The sequence below is a fragment of the Rhinolophus ferrumequinum genome, chromosome 8, assembly GCF_004115265.2.
Source record: "Rhinolophus ferrumequinum isolate MPI-CBG mRhiFer1 chromosome 8, mRhiFer1_v1.p, whole genome shotgun sequence".
Taxonomy (NCBI): domain Eukaryota; kingdom Metazoa; phylum Chordata; class Mammalia; order Chiroptera; family Rhinolophidae; genus Rhinolophus; species Rhinolophus ferrumequinum.
Window position 1 is genome coordinate 85,741,249 of NC_046291.1, and position 22,265 is coordinate 85,763,513.

The 22,265-nt window shown below is 33.7% G+C and overlaps 1 protein-coding gene across 1 annotated transcript in view; it reads left to right on the top strand.

The window, feature by feature from the left end:
• The window catches only part of ACTR3 (actin related protein 3), a 54,772-nt gene that overhangs the window by 26,648 nt on the left and 5,859 nt on the right, over nucleotides 1–22,265 (top strand). Inside the window, exons 4-9 of the mRNA XM_033112325.1 lie at nucleotides 3,579–3,689; nucleotides 7,098–7,193; nucleotides 8,590–8,697; nucleotides 12,408–12,551; nucleotides 14,304–14,477; nucleotides 22,076–22,168. Of these exons, the coding sequence (XP_032968216.1) occupies nucleotides 3,579–3,689; nucleotides 7,098–7,193; nucleotides 8,590–8,697; nucleotides 12,408–12,551; nucleotides 14,304–14,477; nucleotides 22,076–22,168 (726 nt within the window). The remainder of the gene's footprint in view (nucleotides 1–3,578; nucleotides 3,690–7,097; nucleotides 7,194–8,589; nucleotides 8,698–12,407; nucleotides 12,552–14,303; nucleotides 14,478–22,075; nucleotides 22,169–22,265) is intronic.

The following is a 22,265-nucleotide window of genomic DNA, read 5'->3' on the forward strand; positions in this document are numbered from 1 at the left end:
CCAGGGAATAGTGAGAGAAGGTGAGATTTGAGTGATAGGGAGAACATTTAAAATCATTATTGTGGAAAATAAAGATGAACAGAGTAGAGAGACAAAGGCTTGCCAGGCAAAGTTAGGTGCATTTGAGAGTAGTGATTATGAATGCGTAGTTTTATTAACCCAGTTATGTGTGTTTCTTCAGTACAATCCGTATTCTGTGTATAGACAAATTTAGAGTAGAGCCCTGCTGAGTTGGGTGTTGGTAGATAGAATGACAAAAGGAAATATGAATAGTCAAAGTGATGGGGCATAAAATCTAAAGTTGTGTGTGTGTGTGTGTGTGTGTGTGTGTGTGTGTGTGTGACTTGGGGAGGGGCTTGATAGGGATTGATTATAACAGCCAGTGGATTGTTAGTCTAATTGTGATCAGAAGATACAGTGAGGTGCTGGAGTATGCTAGAAAGATGAAAGGTTGTGATCAAAGAGTGTTCTTGCGTTTCAGGGTCGGAGGTGACGGTGATACTAAGATCTAAATTGTGGCCCAAATGGGAAAGAAATCTTCGAAGGTGATGAAGTCAGTGAACTGAGAGACCAGAGTTCCTCTGCACTGATTTTGTTCTCTTAAACACATTTTCATATTTTCCATGAACAAACCGAAACAACAAAATTTCCCTCGATCTTTCTTTATTCCTACCTTCTTTCCTCAGTCTTGTAGCTATTGTTATTTTCCTCTTTTAAAACCAAACCTCTTAGGCTCACATTATTTACTATGCTCTTTGTTACATGTAATTGTAACAGTCTTCATCCTTCTTGATTTGTCTTTTTTTTTTCCTAACATGAACTGTTCTTTTTATTTGTTACTGTTTTTTTACACCCCTGTTGTCACTGATTCCTCCTCTTTTGTCCACTACTCACATATTAATATTTCCCAGGTATTGTCCTTGGTTCTCTTTTATTTGTTCATTAAATACTTTCTGTAGGTAATCCATTTACTCCTTTGTCTACATCCACGCCTGAATCTCTGTTTCCAATTCCTTGGCCACATTTCCAGCCACCTACTGTTAACTGCCTACTCTTACCTGGCTCTCAAGTTTAGTATTTATTATATGTACAAAATTGATTATATATACTCCACCCTTGCTTATTCCAAGACAAGACGAAACACAACTTTTGTGTCTTGATTGATAGAGCTTCTCCATCCTGACTTCAAAAATAGGAGCCTATTGATATGTTTGAGAATTTTCTCACTCATTGAATAGAAAGTTTGAATTTGGCCTAAGATCATTCATACCACACTGCGTGCTCTTATTCTCTCTTTCTTGGTTGTTTTAAAGATTTATTTTAGCTTTCCCAATGCTGCTATAATACTCTTCCTAAAAAATCAAAGCCATTCTTAACATTCCCTTGCTTAATAATTCCTACTGGTGCCCCGTTTCTTACAGAATAAAACCCAAATACAAGGTAAATATATTTTTTGAGAATCTGGTCCCCTTAATCTAGAATCAGTCTCTCTCTCTCTGCATCCCTTTCCCCAACCCTTTTGTCTCATTGATAAATGCAGTGTTTGTATATTATGCAGTGTTTGTCTTTGTATGTATGTTTTTCTATTTGCTATCTACATGTTCTTCCCTGCCACTCCTCCAAGAAAACAAAATCGACAAGGTTGCTCCTTTATGACTCAGCTTAGATATGACTACCTCAGTCATATAGGAATATGAGCCGCCTTGTTTTCCCTCAGAAGCCAAGTTCGTCATCTTGTCCTGGGTACTTTATTTCTTTAAAAACATACGCTGTAATATTTGCATCTATTTCTTTCACTAGACTGAGTTTCTTGTGGGCAGGAGGTTCATTTGTGGCAATGAAACCTAGCATTTATGCCAATGATTCACAATAGGTGAACCATAAACTAACACTTAGAACACTGAAATATGTGCACTTCCAATATTGTACTAAAATGAATGATGTAGTAAAGTACATTTTTTATTAACTTAAACGAGGAGTAGAAGTCATAGTGTAATGCCTTAAAAAGTATGTGGAAGGCTAGGGTGAGATGTGGATTTTAGGGATTAATAGGTAAGAGGTTTAATGATTGAGTAAATGACTACAAGGTGTTTACTTGTTCTTTCAGCCTTTTACTCCTTTACAGGTACTGAGTATATACTGTGTATATGGAACTATATATTTTTGTTTGTTTCTTTGTTATATACTGGGGGTGCCAAAAAAGTATATACAAGTGGACACTGGTCAGTGTTGCTCAAGCAGTAGTTCTCTGTCATCAGAAGTGTCTGGACGCTGATGGTAACCACTTTGAGCACCTCTTGTAATTGCAGAAGTCAAATGTGACTTGTAATCTTTTGTTATCGGTATATATCGATGTAGTTTTCCTTTCTTAAAATGTGTATACATTTTTTTGGTACCCTCTGTATATATTTAAACTTTTTTGCCTAAATTTTTGTTTGCTTATTTAAGGACTTCTTTATATATTTGGAGTACTAATCTTTTATTAGTTATGTGTGTTGTGGAACTGTATTTAATTGCAGAGATTCACAAGCTTTCTCAGTGCCTTTAGTGTCTCAGTAAGATTTTTTGTAGTGCCATCTAGACCAAAAGAAACATCTAACAGTTCTGCTTATTAAGTAGCTAGGTCTAAGCAACTTAGTAGCTGTTTGAGAAAAAAGGACACTTATTTGAAAGGAAAATATTTTTATTTAATTGTTAAATAATCACAGTTACTATTGGGATGCATGTGCCTTGTAGGCACTTCACAGCTTCTTGCACCTGGAATCAGATTGCACATCACCACCATCATTTATTATTTTACATGGGTTTTTTGGGGGAGGTACGTGGTTTTTATCATAGCAACTGCTGGCAACCCAGGTTCTCAAAGAAGGGATGTTATTGAAAGGAATATAGTATGACCTAATGTTGAAACTAACTGCCTTGAACTAGTAGATATGCAGTGTTGAACTGATTTTGAGTATCACTGTATTTTCCTGGAAAATTTAAAATACTTTGTGTTGTCTCTGTGAATTTGCTGCAGTACCCTGGGGCTCAGTTTTAGAAGCATGGTTCTGTACAAATGTTTACAACTTTTCTTATAAAATTTTACATGCTTAATTTATGATTATTTTTGCTATACTCTTACCAAATGTGCTTTATATATTAGGCACACAACAAGTATTTGTGAAAGAGCTAAAAATTAGAAAATAAGAAATTGTAATAAACTATAATTTTTATAGGCTTAATTTTAATGGGTTAAGTTTTCCCATTATTACAAAATTTTCAGAAATCCAGAAAGACCATTATACTGGTCTTTCTGGATTTCTGAAAATTTACAATTTTTTACATTTTTGATGTTTGCATTATATTTTTTAAATTAAACCATCTGAAAATATGTTGTAGAAATCATTTTATTTATCTCTAGTTATGTATGCATCTCCTAAGAAAGATCTACAGTATAGTTATCACACCGAAGCAATGCTATCGTCATCTAATATCCACTAATGATCTCATTTCCCCTGGGATTTAAAGTTTTGGTAGATTTATTTATTATTGATAATACTAAGATTTAATTTGTGTTTTATTTTTTGTTTTAATAGTGGCCAATCCGCCATGGTATAGTTGAAGATTGGGATTTGATGGAAAGGTTTATGGAACAAGTGATCTTTAAATATTTAAGGGCAGAACCTGAAGACCATTATTTTCTTTTGGTAAGTACAAATTGTAATTTCACTGAGAAAACCTTTGAAGAAAATGAGAATTGTTTTCATCAGATCTGTACTTACCAGGTTTTACTCAACAATAAAAATACTTTATTGTTTTACTCAACAATAAAAATACTTTATTGTTTATTAAATTGTCATATGTCTAAAAGACTTTTTTAGAAAGCTCTATCATCTTTTAAGACCATCTAGTTCTGGGTTCCCATAGACGAGTAGTATGTTGAAGCACTGAAGTTTAGTCACTTAAGAAGTTCTTTTGATAATTAAAATGTAATCTTTATGATAGCAATAGTAATTAAGGTTCAGAAAAAAGTTGGAAAATGACACTTCCCTTTTTTAAAAATAGCTAGTCTGATTATTATTTTATTTGTAATTTTTGGTAGCAAAAGTGCAATATAACTTAATTTTTAAACTGTTTTTTTTTATTTTTATTGTTTTAACCAAAGCATAGCTTTATTCATAGCTTAAAAAAATCAAATGCTGTTAAGATTTAAAACAAAATAGCGCTGCCCTTCTCATTTCTCCCAACCCTTGATTCATATTCTCCGAGGCAAACATTTTAAATTTTTAGAGTTTTTCTGAGTAGTATTTCATAAATTTGAACAATATATTCTATTTTTTATTTATTTTTTAAAATATTAGACACTCTGTACTATCTAGCAGGAAAGATGAGGATTTTCTTTTTTTCCTTTTATCCCCCCTTCCTTAACACGAAATCCCTATCTTTTCCTCCTCCGTGTAGTATAGTTATATCATAGTTTTTGGTTAAATCAGTATTTTATATTATGGCAGTTTGTAGATACAGGCATACCTTGGAGATATTGTGGGCTCGATTCCAGACCACTGCAATAAAGCGAGTCGAAATCTTTTTGCTGGTTGAGCGTCTTGCCTTAATTTGTAAACAAAACAAAACAAAACAAAACAAAACACAACAAAAAACCCCACAAAAAAAGACATCTGTGAAGCTCAGTAAAACTAGGTACATCTGTATTGTTTATAGCTGGACTGTAAACATAAAGTTGAAAATACAGTGAACACCCACAAATTAGACTCAATGATTAATTTTACTATAATCGCTTTATGACATCTATCTATTGGGTTATCCATCCATCACTCCATCTTATTTTTTAATCACTTCAAAATGAGTTGCAGATGGAGTCATTTCACCCCTGAATAGTTTAGTGTACACATACATCATTGACTAGAATTCATATTTGTTTACAGTGTTTATTTTTTTATAGAAAAAGTACACGCTATAAAACGCGTAAATCTTAATCCTACCATTCTAGGGCTTTTGATCTGGCATTGGCAAACTTTCTCTAAGGGACCAGATAGCAAATATTTTTGGCTTGTAGGCATTATGGTGTGTGTTGTAGCTACTCAGCTCTGCTGTTACAGCAGGAAAGTAGCCGTAGATAATACTTAAATGAGTGGGTATCGTCGTGTTCCAATAAAATTGTATTTACAGAAATGGGGTAGGCCGGATTTGGCCTGTGGGATGAATGGTGTAGTTTGTCCATCTCCTGATTCTGACAGATGCATACATCTGTGTAACCGAAACCCTTATCAAGAGATAGCATTCCTTCTGGAAAGTTTTCTCATGCCCTTTTCTGGTTAATTCTTGTCCCCATGCCTTAGAGGCAGCTACTGTTCTGATTTTCTCCAGCACAGATTTTGCCTACTTTTGAATTTCATGAAATGGAATCATGCAAGATAGGCTCTTTGATAAGACTTCACTTAGTATAATCTTGAGATTTATTCATGTTGTTGTATGTACCAGTAACGTGTTGCTTTGTGTTGCTGGTTGTATTCTGTTGTATGAATATGCCTCACGAGCCATTTCCCTGTTGATGATCACCAGGGCTGTTTCCAGTTTTTGACCATTAGGAATATTTTGGCTATTGTGAACATTCTTATTCAGGTTTTTTTGTGGATATGTTTTCATTTCTCTTGTGTAAATATCTAGATATGAAATTGCTGGGTCAGAGGGTAGGAGCATGACTGGTTTTATAGGAAACTTTCAGAACTTTTTCCAAGGGGTTGTACCTTTTGGCACACCCACCAACAATGTATTTGCAATTTGGTTGTTCTGCATTTTATCCAACATTTGGTGTGTCAGTCTTTTTAATTTTAGCCATTCTGGTGGGTGGGCAAGATTTCTCATATTGGTTTTAATTTGCATTTTCCTGATGACTAATCATATTGAGCACTTTTTCATGTACTTATTAGCTATTTGTATGTTTTCTTTGTGAAATCTTCTGATTATGTTTTATGTAGAACTCTGTCTTGGAGTTCATAGTTCTGCCTTGGGTTTTTAGTTTGCTTAATTTTGTATGTACCCATTACTAAATATCTCCATACTCTTAAACATAATTCCTGAACTCTTCTAAATAATTTTAAACATATCAGGCAGCTTAGCTATTGAAGGTTTTACATGTGGAAAATGTCTCCTCCTGGTTAGTGTTTTGTTTTTTTTTTAAATTTTCTTTACAGTGTCTTTTAAACTTCTAAAAAAGATTTAATTTGTGATGAATTCAAGTTTTATCATTCTTTCTTTCCATGGGCAATCTGTGCTCTTTAAATTTAAGGAATCATGCCTTACTGAAGGTCAAAAAGGTAATTCTATATTTCTTAAGTTTAAAAGTTTTGCCTTTGAAGTTTAAATACTTGAGATAACAACAAGGATTGGATTGTCAAAACAGACTCATAAGAATCAGAGGTCTTACCCAATTTCAAACTTTAATAATTTAAATGATTTAAATAATCATAAGGCATAGGCGAAACATGCAGTCCAGGATTATTTCTTGCCTATTATTTCAGTCCTAGGTTATTTCTTGCCTCAGACTTAACCCTCAGGTTTCTAAGTGATGTACTCAGCCACATAACTGAAACTGAAGAGAACTGTTCAAACATTTCCATTTTATGCTCTTAACAGTTATGTAACTTACATCACATTTTCCAGTAAGCTATGCAATACATTTGTAGAATCTTGGCTTATTTACTATAATTGTAGGCAGACCAGGTACATCCTGCTGTAAACATTGCATAGATGAGGATTCTTCCCACTAGCAAAGAGCATTCGTATGTTTGCTCAAAGTCTGCCATTACCATGTTTAAAGGTGATTTGACTGGGTCTCCTCCCTTTCTCCCTCCCTCCTGCCCTTTCTCAACGTTTAATCCTTATAAGTGGTGTGACACAGGAGTTCAGTTTCTTTTCTTTTTTTAATGTGAATAACCATATTGTTTTCTTATATGTATAGATTTGTTTGAGTTCTCTATAGGTTTTCTTTGGTCTTTGTGTAAGTTTAATGACTTTGAAATAATTTCTCATTTTAAATTGTGTATAAAGTTATTAAAATAATCTGATAGTGTTTAAAATGTTATTCAATTTAATAGACTGAACCTCCACTGAATACTCCAGAAAACAGGGAATACACTGCTGAAATAATGTTTGAGTCCTTCAATGTTCCAGGCTTGTACATTGCTGTGCAGGTAACCAAGTTTATAAGTCAAGATAAACTTGACTCTTAAATTTTAACCTGGTTTAATTCATTCTTTAAATATATTTATATTTCATAATGTGAAAGTATATCATAGTTCTCTCCTGAATTAATAATTTAGAAATTGTGTTATAGTAAATGGAGTTATTTACTCAGCAAAAGAAATGTTAAAGAAAATAAGTTAATGGTTTTTGGATAATTCAAGGCCTTTCATAGGACAGAAATAAGAGAATACTTACTGTTTATTCCATGTCAAGACATATATATATATATTCATTTATCCATGTAACATTCATTGTGTCCTTTTTTTATAGTCTATTTTGATTGATTTACTACTTGGTATATTTGACCACCTCCTTTGTGTCCCTCTGTATCCCATATATCATAAATCCTTGTTGGCTTTTATTTCACTTAATTTGTGTATATGTCTGTATAAAACAGCTTCTGCCCCATCCTTGAAGATCAGAACTCACCTCTTATTTTTTAACCTCATAGTAAATGTGATACATGGCATATTCACAAATGCTTAATAAGTATATAAACTATTGTATAGTTCTGTTAGCTCTCAATGATATATGGTGTGATCCTGTGTTAAAAATGGAGGTTGGCCTAGATATCTTTCTAGATCCTTTTTAGCTATTATATTTCATGTAGATAAAGCCAGTTTAGCTCTATTTTTAGTTATTAGTCATATATCTTATTGGACATTTGTATTATATTAAATTTATATTTTAAAAAATGAGCTAGTTATGTTAATTTCTTAATTTGCAAACTTTTTTTTAAAGACTTTATTGCCCACACCAAGATTTTTCATAGGAAAATATCAACTTTGTTTCCTAATTAAATCATGGTATTTGGAAGTATGCACTGGCTTTTTCTGTGGATAAATGACGTGTTACATATTCCTAAATGCATGTTACATTTAGAAAAATTAGAGCTAATCTTACAAGAGTGATACTTGTTTATAGCCATCTATGAATAGAATAATTCTTGTGGTTGAGTGATTGGTTGTTTGCTTCTCTACCTACTTTGTTTTTAATAGGCTATCCCATATAAACAGAGTTTAAATCTTAGCAATTTTAGTACTGTACAATTTCTCCTTAGTCTTCCATTTTTTTGGCTTTTGAAGAAAAATGGCCCTCACTGAAATATGGAATATTTATAAATATGCCCCTAAAAGAAAATACAAGCCTATAAGTTTATCTTAATAAAATGTAGGATGTGAAAATTTGATTGCATAATGTAAATTAATTTTGTGCATTTTCTTTCCAGAGATACTGTGTTTAAAATTGAATAAAGTACTCCAATAAGATACTTTTTTTCCTTTTAACTCTGTCTTTTTTTTTTTTTTTTTTTTTTTTTGCCTGTCTTATTTCATTTTGTTCAAGGCTGTTCTTGCCTTAGCTGCTTCCTGGACCTCAAGACAAGTAGGAGAAAGAACATTGACTGGTACGGTAATAGACAGTGGAGACGGTGTCACTCATGTCATTCCTGTGGTAAGGATATTTTAAAATTACTGAACAGGACATCACATAACCTCTGGCAAAGTTAAATTATATGAATTAATACCACTTTTTAAAAACTTAAATATTATACTTTAAAAATTTGCTATAATTTGGCCATTTGTTCAGCTATAGCTGTATTTTGTTTAAGTTATTGTTAAAAGTTTATAAACAAATTCCAAAATGTTTCTTTTGCTGTAGGTTTGTTCTCTAATCAGAAAATAATTAGAAAATTATTAGAAATATTTTGCTTCTAATTCCTAATTAGGAAATGATGAATTGGTATGTCTGGAGTGGAAATATGTATGACTTTCTTTTCTTAAACATGGAATTCTGTTTTCCAGTTTGGATATGTCTGTGTTTGTTAGCCAGTTGATAGTCTCTCTTACCCTTAATTAATAGATTTCAGACGGGTGCGTAGGTTAACTAAATAGCTATTAGTTGTAAGCAAGCATGTGGCCCTTAATGACTTCGGAGGAATCTTTTTTTTTTTAATAAAAACTCAAGATATGATTATGATTTGTGGTTTGAATTTAGTAAAGCATACTAAGAAAAATTCATCAGATGGATTATTTGAGCATTTTTCTGCCAAGACCTTTGTGCTTCTAATCTTAATGACAAATGAGGTTTTTTTTGTGCCTCATAGATTCAGAATGACTACTCAAATTTATGCTCATCATTATTTTCTTGCTTTCTTTGGAATTAATGGATTTTTTTTTAATAATTCCATTATATCTTTATTGACTAACCATGCTGTACATTTTTATTATTGTCAGTTGCTTGTTTTTGGTGGTCAATTGCTCTAGGGTTTATAGTAAACAACTTCAACTTATCACAGTCTGATTACAAATAATATTCAACTATTACATAAATAAAAACCATACAACAGTGTACTTCTCTTTTGGTCTGTACTGTCATTGTCATTCATTTTACTTCTACATGTTATAACTCAATAGTTATTGTAAGTAGTGTATTAATTTTGCTAGAGCTGCCATAACAAAGTACGACAGATTGGATGGCTTGAACAGTAGAAAATTAATTTTTTCACAGAGATGGAAGCTAAAAGGTGTTGGCAGAGTTGATTTCTTCTGAGGCCTCCTTTATTTGGCTTACAGATGGCTTTATTCTCCATGTGTCTTCACATAGGCTTTCCTCTGTGTCAGTGTACTAATCTGCTCATTTAAGAACATTGGTCATATTGGATTATAGCCCACTCTAATCATCTCATTTTTACTTAAGTACCTCTTTAAAGACCCTCTCTCCAAATGCAGTCACATTCTGAGGTATTAGGGATCAGCACTTCAACATAAGAATTTTGGGAGGGGCAGGACACAAGTCAGCAAGTAGCAAATAGTCATCTTGAAAAGAGATTTTGAAAAATAGATAAATTCTTTTATATTTATCCACATACCATTTTCAGTGCTTTTAATTGCTTTGTGAAGGTTCGTATTTCCATCTATCATCATTTCCTTATGCCTGAGTGATGGCCTTTAATATTTCTTACACTGCTGATCTGCTGGCTATGAATTCTTTCAACTTATGTGCATCCTTTGAAAAAGTCTTTATTTCGCCTTCCTTTTTGTCAGGTATTGTTACTTGGTGTAGAATTTTAGGTTGACAATTTTTTTTTCCTTTCAGTATTATAAAGATGTAGTTCTACTGTCTTCTGGCTTGCTTTGTTTCTGAAAATAAGTCTGTTATCACTTCAGTGTTTGTTCCTTTGAATGTAATGTTATGAAACATTTGTCAGGCTACCTTCAAAATATTCTTATATATTTCTCGTTCACTAGATTTCAGTAATTTGATCGTAATGTACCTAAATGTGGTTTTCTTTGTTGTTTCCTCTTTGGGGTTCATTGAGCTGCTTGGATCTATGGATTTGTAGTTTTCATGATATCTGAAAGTTTTTGTCCATTATTTCTTCACATATCTTTTCTGTCTTTCCTTGTCTTTGGGAATTCCAATTACATATACATTAGGCTGCTTAAGTTGTCTCATTCATTGAAGCTCTGTTCATTTTTTTCTAACCTTTTTTCCTCTATCATTTTGGATAGTTTTTATTTCTGTGTCTTGAAGTTCACTTTTTAAAAATTTTCTGTCTGATCTGTAATTATATTTAATGTATTTTTAATTTCAGATTGTTTTTCTCTTTAGAAGTTCTGTTTGGGTCTTTTTATATCTTCCATTTCTCTCTTCCTCATGTTTCCATTGATCTTCTTGATCATACAGTCTTTATTATATTACCTCTTTTAATGTCCTTGCCTACTAATTCTATGTCTTTGACATTTCTGTTTTGTTCTCCATTGATTGAATTTTCTCTTGGTCAGGGGTTGTATTTTCCTGGTTCCTTACTTAAAATTTTTGATTGGGTACTATTCCATATATTCACATTGTTATGTACTGGGTTTTTGGACTCCCAGGGCTCCAGAATATCCTTAAATAGTTTAAGTTTTTTTCTTGGGACACAATTAAGTTCCTAGGAATCAGTTTGATTCTTTCAGCGGCACCTTTAAAACATTATTAAACATGGCCAGAACAACCTTTTATTTAGGTCTCCTTTGTCCTCGGAGTTGAGGCAGTATTCTTAGAATTCAGTGCTCTATGTTTGAGGTCTTTCAACTCTGGCTAATGGGAACATAAACTACTCCAGCTATGTATGAGCTTTAGGAATTGCTGCCCACTCCTTTGCAGAGGTTTTTTCCCTCTGGCCTTGATGGTTTTCTCACATGCATGTGATGATTACTAGTCAGCTAAAGTGATAACTCTTCAGATCTCCAAAGCTCTCTGTCAGTGCAGCTTTTTCCACGTTAGCAGTCTTACTTGCACACTGTAGCCACCTTGAGCTGCCTGAAATCTAAATTCTGTATCCTCAGCTAATGAGACCACCAGACTCTGGGTTTTCCCTCCCTCCCATTATTGTTGCCTGGGAACTTTCCCTAGGCTGTGAAATGAGATGTTTGTAGCACTTACCTTGTTTTTTTTCCCTTCTCTTAGCGATCACTACCTTCTTCTGCCTGTTTTCCAATATCTGAAAACCTTTATTTCATATAATTAGTCCTGTTTTATCTTTAAAGTGAGAGGATGAATCCAATCCCTAATATTCTGTCATGGGCACATCAGGACATCCTTGATATTCTTTGTTAATGCATTACATTTAGTTTTGCTGCATTATTTTTTGTACTTCTGACTTATATCAGTAAATTTATGAACTCATTTTGCAGAATTTAATTATTTGGCATTATGATGGAATGTCTCAGAATTGTGACATTGGTACCTGGTTCATTAGGAAAAATGATACTTTGTGAGTTAATGATCAGCTTTCCTACATTGCAATCTAAATTTCTATTGAAATTATAAAAGATTAAAAAATCATATCTCATCAAAGCCTGCTATCTAAAACATTTCATACTTCTGAAAATCATTATTTCTATGATGTTGCATCATTTCACTCTTGGTTATAAACTCTTATCAGTGGGAGAATATGTGTGTGTGTAAGTTGCTAGCCATTCTTGTTCATAAATATTATAAATTTTATGATAAGAAAACGTTTAGGGATAAAGACTGGAAGATTTCTCCTGGGATAAAATAATACTTGAGAATACAAATACATTAACCTGAGATATTGGTCTTTAATGGCTAATTATTTAGATTATATTAATTTTGAAAACATTGACGGTAAATTTGACACTTTTTTTTTGGTCTAGGCTGAAGGGTATGTGATTGGCAGCTGTATCAAGCACATTCCCATCGCAGGACGAGATATAACATATTTTATTCAGCAATTGCTGAGAGACCGAGAAGTAGGAATCCCTCCAGAGCAATCCTTGGAAACTGCTAAGGCAGTAAAGGTAAAAAGTAATGATGAGAGTATAATTCAGTTAGAAATTAAAATCAAATTTATAATATTAACATGAAAAATTCTTTAGAACAGTACTTAAAAAAAAAAACTTGTTAGCTGGTTAGGAATCGTTACCCTTAATTATATGTATGTTTCTCTGTATTTCTTGTAAGGAAATTTTGGGGGATTATCGACCCTTTGCCTGTTCTCTCTACATTTCACATTTGAGAGGTCCGACATATAACATTTATACCAGTTGACTTTAATGTATATTTTTGTGATTATTCCCTTTCGTAAAAAATAAATTGGTTCACTTCAGAGTCCTCACATCTCAGGTTTTCCACTGAATTCCTTATGTTAATCCTAACAGTTTTGTGTTACAAATTTTTTTTGATATAATTGAATAATTTGGTTATAGAATAGTTGGCTCAAGTGATACGGCAAATAGAAAAATGTGAAGGCTATGTAAGTTCTTTTAATAATTTGTACGCTGTGTAAGTCTTTATTATATCAACATTTCATACAGACTGTAAAAATACTTAGCATTGCTTTGTAAAATTTATTGTTCGTCAACATACCTAAAAAATCTCAGTGGATTTCTCACATGTTTTGAATATGTAAAAGCAAAACTGCTCTGGCAAAAATAACTTCATTAATTTGTCTATCTTTACATAATTATAGGTTTTTCCTCTCTCTTCAAAGGTTAGGAATGAAAATGAATTTACTACTCTCTAGGTAGTAATTACTAAATGTAGCTGCCAAAAGTCACTGCACATTGGTGGCTCTAATATTAAATATGTAAAAAGTTAATATGAGCAGTACTATTTCAACATCTTTGGAAAAATCTGTGAAGTATAAAAATGTAACAAAAACACCAAGGATTTAAATTTATTCTAGAGAATACTGATGCTCTGTCTGAATGTCTTTTAAGGATCATCATTTCTGTGTAATTCCTACCTCCAAGGATTGGAGAAAGAAGACCTAATGTAGCATAATCAAATTGTCTTTTGTTTTCTGACATTTCCTTTATGTTGTTTGATTATCAATAATAATACTTATATCTATCTTAGATGGGATCCTTGATATATAAAAGTATATGAAATGTGCATTTTTTCTTTAAAAAGATATATGAAACTTGCAACCGGGAGTTCGTAAATTGCCAATAGGATGTTATAACCCATAACATTTTTGAATTGTATTTTAGATGAAAACTTTTACTTAGGACATATAACCAAATACGCAACAATTCAGCCTTGCACGTAATACGGTGAAAAAAAGTAGTTTATATTTTCAGCCTTTTAAATTTTATTTATTTACTCTGAACTTAATCAGTTTTGTTTCAGGTAAATATTAAGGATCTATATAGTAATTTGTGTGGATTTATCAACTATTAACTATTCCTCACTTTTGTGTGTATTTTATACTTTTTCCTCTCTAGAATATAGACTCCATTAATTATTGAAATAGTAAAATGTTTGATGACATTAATGAAAATTTTCACGAAGTGACATTAAAATAGTAGAACTTGACTGTCAGATCATACTCCTTTCATGTATGGAGTCAGGAATTATGTGTTGGAGATGAGCTGTTTATTTGTACTACACATTATAATAATATACTGACAAATTTTTTTCAGATGAATTTCCTGTGTTTATTTTCTGAAGAGTTTAAAAATTTGTTTCTAGTTTACTGAAAACATGCCATCCTTTTTTACTTTTCCTAAAACAAGAGGAAAATATTACTTCTTTTTTTGTTTTTCTAGGAGCGCTATAGTTATGTCTGCCCAGATTTAGTAAAAGAATTTAACAAGTATGACACAGACGGATCAAAGTGGATTAAACAGTATACTGGAATCAATGCTATCTCAAAGAAAGAATTTTCCATTGATGTTGGTTATGAGAGATTCTTGGGACCTGAAATCTTTTTTCATCCAGAGGTAATTTTTTTAAAGATAGAATTGTTCTATAGTATTTAGCAGAAAATATCTATCAACTCTGACATTCAGAGAGTTAATCTCAGGAACTTTATTTTGTATACTAAATGCTATAGTTGAGTCATATTTTTTCTGAAAAATAATTGCTTGTGTTAAAACAGGCTAAAGTTACATTTTTCATATATTTAGGAAAATGAAACTTCTGTCTCTAATATTTGGGGCTTATGTGGGGTCATGAAAAGAGGGGAGCCCTTAAAATTTACAATCATTTAAATAAAATATTTTGGGAAGGGTTCTAGAACTCCCTTTCTTCCCCCCGTGTAAAATGACCATTTTACAAAGACTGTCAATTGACTGTTGTAGCAAAATATTCATTAGCAAAATAGTCTTATCTCTATGAAATGTTAGTAACATGTAGGCTGTATTAAGTTAATGAAAAATATGTGCGTTTGTAATGAAAAGTTCTAGTAACTTAATATAAGAAATTTAACTTTATTAGAATTACTAACATATGCCTACTCTTGTTTATATTCACTCAGCAAATAGTAAGTGGATATAATTCTCATGGTCAAAAATTAACTTGTCTTTCTCTTATCAAGCTTAAAGAATAAGAGATGAATATATGAACAAGTATGGTTGCTTTAATGAACATGTGTATCTGGTGAGGGCATAGGAGCAAGAGCATCTAAGTTTACTTGGGAGAACTAGAAGAACAACTTAGAGGAGATAACAGTTGAACTGAGTCTTAAAGGATGATTGTGTGTTTATCAGGAATGCTAGGGGAATGTATTGCTGGCAAATGGATAAGCTGGGTACAGGTTTGAGATATGAGAGAGCTAGATAATAAAAGTATAAAGGAAAGGAGTGGTAGGAGATAGGTCCAGATTGGTGTTCTTGAGAGACTAATATGCTATGCAGAGGAGTTACTGGTTTCTGTAGCCGTGCAGAAAACTTCAGTGTAGAAATGACACAGGTTTATGTACGGTGTTAGAAAGGTCTCTGGGTGACTGCACTGGTTGGGTAGATTGGAACAGAGGTGTGAGCTGTGTTGGGAACAGGTGAGTTTATTGCAGTTTTTCAGATGAAAGATAAGTAATTTCAGTAGGTCAATGAGAATGAAAAAGGAGGTGAGAGAAAACTAATAAAATCAACATGACTTACTGATTGCCTGCATGTGAGGGGAGTAAGAATATGAAGAATCTGTGATGATTCCCAGGTTTGTAACTTGAGCAACTAGATACAGTGCAATCCTCTGAAATTAGGAACAATGAAGGAAGGGGAAGAATAGATGAGGTGGAAACATGAGATGAGTTTATTATGCATCTTAAAAAGGTTCCAAAATGCACACTTGGATTCCAAAGGGTTTTGAACTGGGTTGTGTGTTGTCAAGTAAGGATAGATGTGAAGTCACTCACCCCATGGAGCAAAGGAAGAAATTGGTCAGGGAAAGGATGTGGAGAGGGAAAAGGGGGAAGCGGGGGGGCCCTAGTGAACACTAACACTTTATGGACAGGCAGAGTAAGAGGTGCCTGCAAACAATGCTCAATAATACAGGAAGGGAGAAGCCAAGCCAAGGGATTGTGGTACTGACACTAAGAGTAGTGAATGTTTTCAAGGAGTGAGGTTAAATATAAATAGTGCCAGTTGCTGCAGTGAGATAATGGAAGAAACTGGAGAAGTACTCACGGGTTTTTAACATTCCAGTTCTTGGGGAGCAATTTCAATGGAATGGTGTGATAGAGACAGCTTATTGCATCAGTGAGAGGTGGAAGTTTGGGAATCGACTGGATATTCTGGGAGGTGGCTCTGAAAGAAAAGCATAGTGGTTACTGGGGACTGGTAAGAAGTCAATAGAAAGAATAAGGCCGAGATTAGTTTTTAAAAGGGGTTACCTCTTTAACAGAGCTAAGGAGTTAAGTATAGGACCTGGAAAATGTGGAGCTGGGAAGGGTAGAGGAGCAGGCGAGTAGCTGAGGAAGTTGATGATCATGGTTCAGTTTCAGTTATTTTTCATGAAATGGAATCAAGCTGTTGTATTGGGAGAGGGATTGGATATAAGGTTAAGGGATGGGAGAGAATAGTGACTTCTCATCACTATTGAGAAGAATTGAGTGGGTAACTCTATTGATAATAGTGGGGCACCGCTGAAGTTAGACACCCAGAACTTTCAGTCACACAGTAGTGTTGTATCCCCTGCCTCCCAACCCAGGCAATTGTGGGAAAGTAGCAAACAAAGGGTTTTGACAGGGCAGAGGTTAAAGTGTTGCAGCATAGAGAAGAGAGGGAATCAGACAGACTGAATTACTTACAAGTAGTGAGGGATGCAGGCAGGTGTGGAGATCAGGACGACTTGGCATATAGTTGTAAGTTAGGAGTAAAGGAGTGAGCACCAGAAGGATAAGACATTGTGGTCAGACAAGTACATGGGAGTTTTAAGATTTTTAGACAGCACATTTTTTGTTTTTTATTGCAGCTTTTAAAGTAATTAATTAAAAGGATATATGCACACAGTGTTAAAAATCAACACTGACAGGCTTAAAACAAAACGAGCAGCTCTTCATCCCCACCCCATTCCCCCACCCTTTTTGTGTTCTGCAGGCCAGCCACTGGCTCTTACTTAGCCATTACTCTGGGTAATTACATCCAGATTTCCAGCTACTGTGCGTATACTGCTGATTCTTGATTTATCAGTGGTGTATTTGCTAACATACTTTTACGTGAGTTGATTAGTTGATTTTTTTCCTAGATCTTCTTTTCCCTAAGCCTTGTCCATATGTTATTGGCTAAATCAGTAGTGTTATACTATTTATATACTATTTATGGAATGAATGTTCACTTTTGAGGAAGTAGTGTAATGTGATTATTTTTTTCCTCTTAAAATTTAGTTTTTCCTAAATTTTTGCCGCATTTCATTTGTATCATTTTCTATTCACTTGTTCTTTGTTTCACTTATGGAGGTATATTTATGGAGGTTGTAATTAACTGCCTGGTTATACAAGATCTGGAAGGGAACCTGGGAGTCTCCCTGTTTCATTTTTTACTTTTTTTTTTTTTTTAATTTTTATTGGGGAATATTGGGGAACAGTGTGTTTCTCTAGGGCCCATCAGCTCCAAGTAGTTGTCCTTCAATCTAGTTGTGGGGGGCGCAGCTCAGCTCCAAGTCCGGTATCCGTTTTCAATCTTTAATTGCAGGGGGCACAGCCCACCATCCTATGGAGGGAATTGAACTGGCAACCTTGTTGTTGAGAGCTCACGCTCTAACCAACTAAGCCATCCGGCTGCCCAGGGGTCTCCCTGTTTCCTTTTGAGAATTTTAACAATTATTTTTAAAGCCTTGTTTTACCCTTGTTTGTGTGGTTCCTTGTACCTTCAGTCTGTGGCACTTTTGAAGGTTATGCAGGGTAAATTGATTGATTTCTTACCAATATGCCATCTTGGACGCACTCAGGATGTAATATTCCTTTTTTGTTTTCCAAACAGTGTTGAAATATTTTACTCATTGTTTCCTTGCCACCTTTTTTCTTCCTTGGCCATTTACCTTTTCTTTTAATTTCCTTCTGCCATTTTAGTGGGGTTTCAAAAAGATGGAAAGAGACATAACTGTGTAGCTGGAAGTCAGGGCTAATTGTATGACATGTACCCATGAGTGGCTGGAGTACAAGTGAATTAAAGTCACTTGAGTTCAGGAACGTAAGTGGTTTTGAAGTTGAAAATGCTGAAGAGAGATACTAAAACCTTAAAACCCTAAGTTGAAGACAGGAATTAGAGTATTGTGGACGATCCTGACCCAGAGTTCTGGTGAATAGGATCATTACTACAAGAGAGAGAACAGCATGGAAGAAGAGAGGTATTGGATTTCAAAGGAGGTAGCATTTGAGTGGAATACTTTTTACAGATGTCCTTAGCTAAGTCTTGACTGTCTTAAAAACCTTGACACATTAGATAATGTAAATAAAATGTGTTGTCGTGTCATTGCTTAGGAAAGGGAAAGTTGTCTGGATGAAAATTTATCTTACTGCCGATGTTTCATATATAATTGTTTTCCATTCTTTAAGTTAAGTAATCTTTATTGTTTGATGTACCAAGTATACTTCATTAAGTTTTTTAAAACTTTGACTCTTTATAGCTTTATTTTCCTTGTAATTTCTTCTATGAGAAATGTTTACCTTTCTCTTTTTCAAAGTTGTTCTTAAAAATCAGTTACATATATGCACATTATTTAAATTGTAATAAAAACTAGGAGTGCCTTGCATGCTTCTCTCCCTATTTCTTTGTTGTTTTTTTTCCCCTAAAGGTAAGCAGTTCAAACTTTTTTTAATTGATTCTTTTGGTGATTGCCTCCATAGCTGCACATTGCTTTGGTTATATTACAGCTTTTAAGTTTTTTCAGTTTTAGGCATTTTCTATCAACTTCCAACTATGGAAGATGAGGATTTGCCTCTTTTCTCCTTTTCTCCCCACCAAACAGTACCCTTTCATACCCTTTTATCCCAGTGGTTATGTTATAATTTCATTATAGTTATGTTGTAATTTGTTAGGTAAAAATTCATTGCTTATATTTTTGTGAACACAAATTTTGCTCATAGCTGAGCCATGTAGTTTAACATGAAATGTTTTCCTGTTCTGTTTTGTTTTCCATGGAGTCATAAGTTGTTTGCTTAGTTTTAAAATAATTATAATTAATTCACTTCTAAACTCTCCACACCAGTTTTATAACTGTCTTCTCAGTATATTCAGATGCATAGGATTTTTTCATCAGTTTTCCAGCACATCTGATATGTCCCAATCTGAATCTGTGTTTTCCTTCACCTGGTATAGAACTGTCATATTCCTTCACCATCATTCTGGGGATTCCCTTTGCTACTCTCTTGTGTTATATCCCATTTTTCTCTATTCTGTATTTTTCTCTTTCTTACAGCCCACTTTATTTTGTTAGTGATCGTCTGCTAATATGGTTCCTTATACAAAGTGCATGGAAGATGAAAATTTTAAGTCCTTGCATGTCTGAAAATGCATTCGTTTTATTTTTACACTTGTTTGATAGTTCGGGTATAACATTCTAGATTGAAAATTACTTTCCTTCAGCATTTCGAAGCCATTGTTCCATTGTTTTCCATTATAACTTGAAGTGAAAAACTTGTGATTTCTAAACCTTATAGAGGACCTGTTTTTTTTTTCTCTGATGCTAGTAGATCTTCCTTTGTCCCCTAGCATTCTGATGTGCTGTTTTCTCTTCTAGTTGCTCTTTGTCTTTTTGTTCTAATCTCTAGGTTATATCTTTAATTTTACCTCTGAACCTTCTATTGAATTTATTCCGGTAACATATTTAATTTTCAAGCACTTCCCCTATTCCTGCTTTTGAATAGTCCTTTTAAAGGATGCCCTGTTTTTGTTTCATGGTTGCGCATCTTTTGGTTCTATGAGGATATTAATAATAGGTTTTTTGAAGTTATCGTCTTTTTTCTGCATAGTCTCTTTCTTTCAAGTTGCCTTTCCTTTTTGTTTTGATTCCTGTATTTTTCATGCTAGAGACTTTTGGGGGTCACTCATTTAAGAAGGAGACACTGAAAAGATGATTGGAAACCTGAGCTTTGGTGGTAGGGCTTGTTGACTATGGCCTTTTCTTTGGAGGAATGCCGTGTGTGTGTTTATTTAGTCTCTTTGGGTAGGCCAGTTCCCAGAGAAGATTCGTACCTGGGAACATAAAGATTGGCAAACGGGGAAAGAGGGTTGCCATTTGTGTGTCAGCAGTAGGCTGCATACCTTCACTTAAATCTCCCTTTTAGCTTTAATTCCTTTTAGCTGTGTTTAAGAGTCCAGGAGCTCTAATTTATTCCCTTTAGAGAATAGATTAACCATTTTTCTCCTTGAATAAGGAGGAGACATTTGATAGACTTCTTTGGAGAGGATCTGGGGTTTTAGCTGCTTTAGAGAGAATTTCAACCAGTCTTTCCTCCTTGCTCTCCTTCCACCTCAATTTCAGCGCTAATAGGCTCAGCCATTTCTGGGGGATTTGTTCTTGGCTTGGTTCTTGGCTTTCCCTACTGTTGACTTAGTAAATGTTCTGGAGGGTGTGCATGGTCTTGTTTTATCTGTTTTCCAGATTGCAGTTTACCAAATTGTGTTGCTGTTTTTTCCTATTCTGTTCTTTCCAAACTTTTGGGATTATGCCATTTAAAAAACACTTCTTTATTAGTGCTTTTAGTAGAGAGAAAGAACAAGATTAGATACCTGTTCAGTTCACAGGTCTGTTTTCTGAGAACAGACCTGTTTTTTTTGTATCATGTGAACTGTGTCACTTCCCAAGTGAATTTTAATATTCTTTCTCCTGTAGTTTTAGATATTTATGTCATAGTTCCTGTCATTTGAAGGAGTCACTCTGTTCTTTGTTTGAGTTAGATGAAAGTGTAGGTATCTGAACTTGAACACTGAGGATAAAATGTATGAAAGAGTAAGGATATTTATTTTTGAACTGCTAAATTCATCACAAATACGAGAAATAACTGTTTTTCGAAGGAATGGGTTTGGTACTTTGTGGTTTTTTTTTTAAAGGAAATTAAATTTTTTGATAAAGCTATTTGGATTAATGTATTCTCCTAGGTATATTCTCCATAAATTTTTCACAAGAGAGAAAGAATATTCCTGCCTTGATAGACACTGGCAGTAATGTGAAGACCTGAGCAGGGAGCAGTTAGAGACGGGACAGATCCTTTTGCTGAAAGTGAAAGAAAAAAACTAAAAATATTCTTGATAGGGGAATAAAGTATTCAACAACCTCCAACAATTTGTTGTTAATTTGTTTATTGTTAATTCTTTTTCTTTCTTCATTGTTTACTAAATATTCATTGCTTGTTGCTTTACTTCATATCATTCTATTTGTTGTCATCTGGGGTTCTACAGCAATATCGTCCCTGAGCCTTTTCAAAAGAAAAATCAGACTTATTTTCTTTCTAAATCAGAATTTCTGTGGGTGGATCCAGATTATGTGAATATTCAAAGGTTCTGTAAATTTGTATTTTTGTATAGCCTCAATTAAAAACTGAGAAGGACGCAGAGATATATAGCATAACAGTGAATGACCCTATCCCTGCCTTTACTTGCTCGTGGTATATATTATAGAGCATATAAACTATCTTCAAGGTGGGGAAGTATTATGGGAAGGTTAATCGCGTGCGCGCGCACTGTTTTAGGTAAATGCTGAAGAGTATGGCCAACAAAGGACCGTGTAGAGAATTTACAGTTTCTATATTAACAAGTTGAAAATACTTTTTAAATGAATATAGAACATATTTTCTGACAATTTGTTAATATTTTCTGTCTAGGTTTTGGGGATTAAATCTTTTTAAAGTTCTCAGGTTGTAGAGTTTATTTGAGGTGGTAGATAAAGGTGTGTTATACAACATACTTTACAGATTTTTTTTGTTTTAAACAGACTTGTTTAGGGGGGTAGGTTTGAGAAGAAAAGTTGTTTGACAGTTTAAATTGTTATGGGAATGGAATGAGGTTAATAATAACTTTCTGAAAACAATTTTTAATTGTAATATTTAAGTCAGTAGTGATCTAATTTCTATCCTATATCCAACTTTACTTACTTTTTTCAGTTTGCTAATCCAGACTTTACTCAACCTATCTCAGAAGTTGTAGATGAAGTAATTCAGAATTGTCCTATTGATGTCAGACGTCCTCTCTACAAGGTCAGTATTTACAGCTAAATTGTTATTCAAGGTCATACTTTTTAAAAACGTCTTTATGTCCATTGTGGAATAAATATTAAATTTAAAAACATCTCTC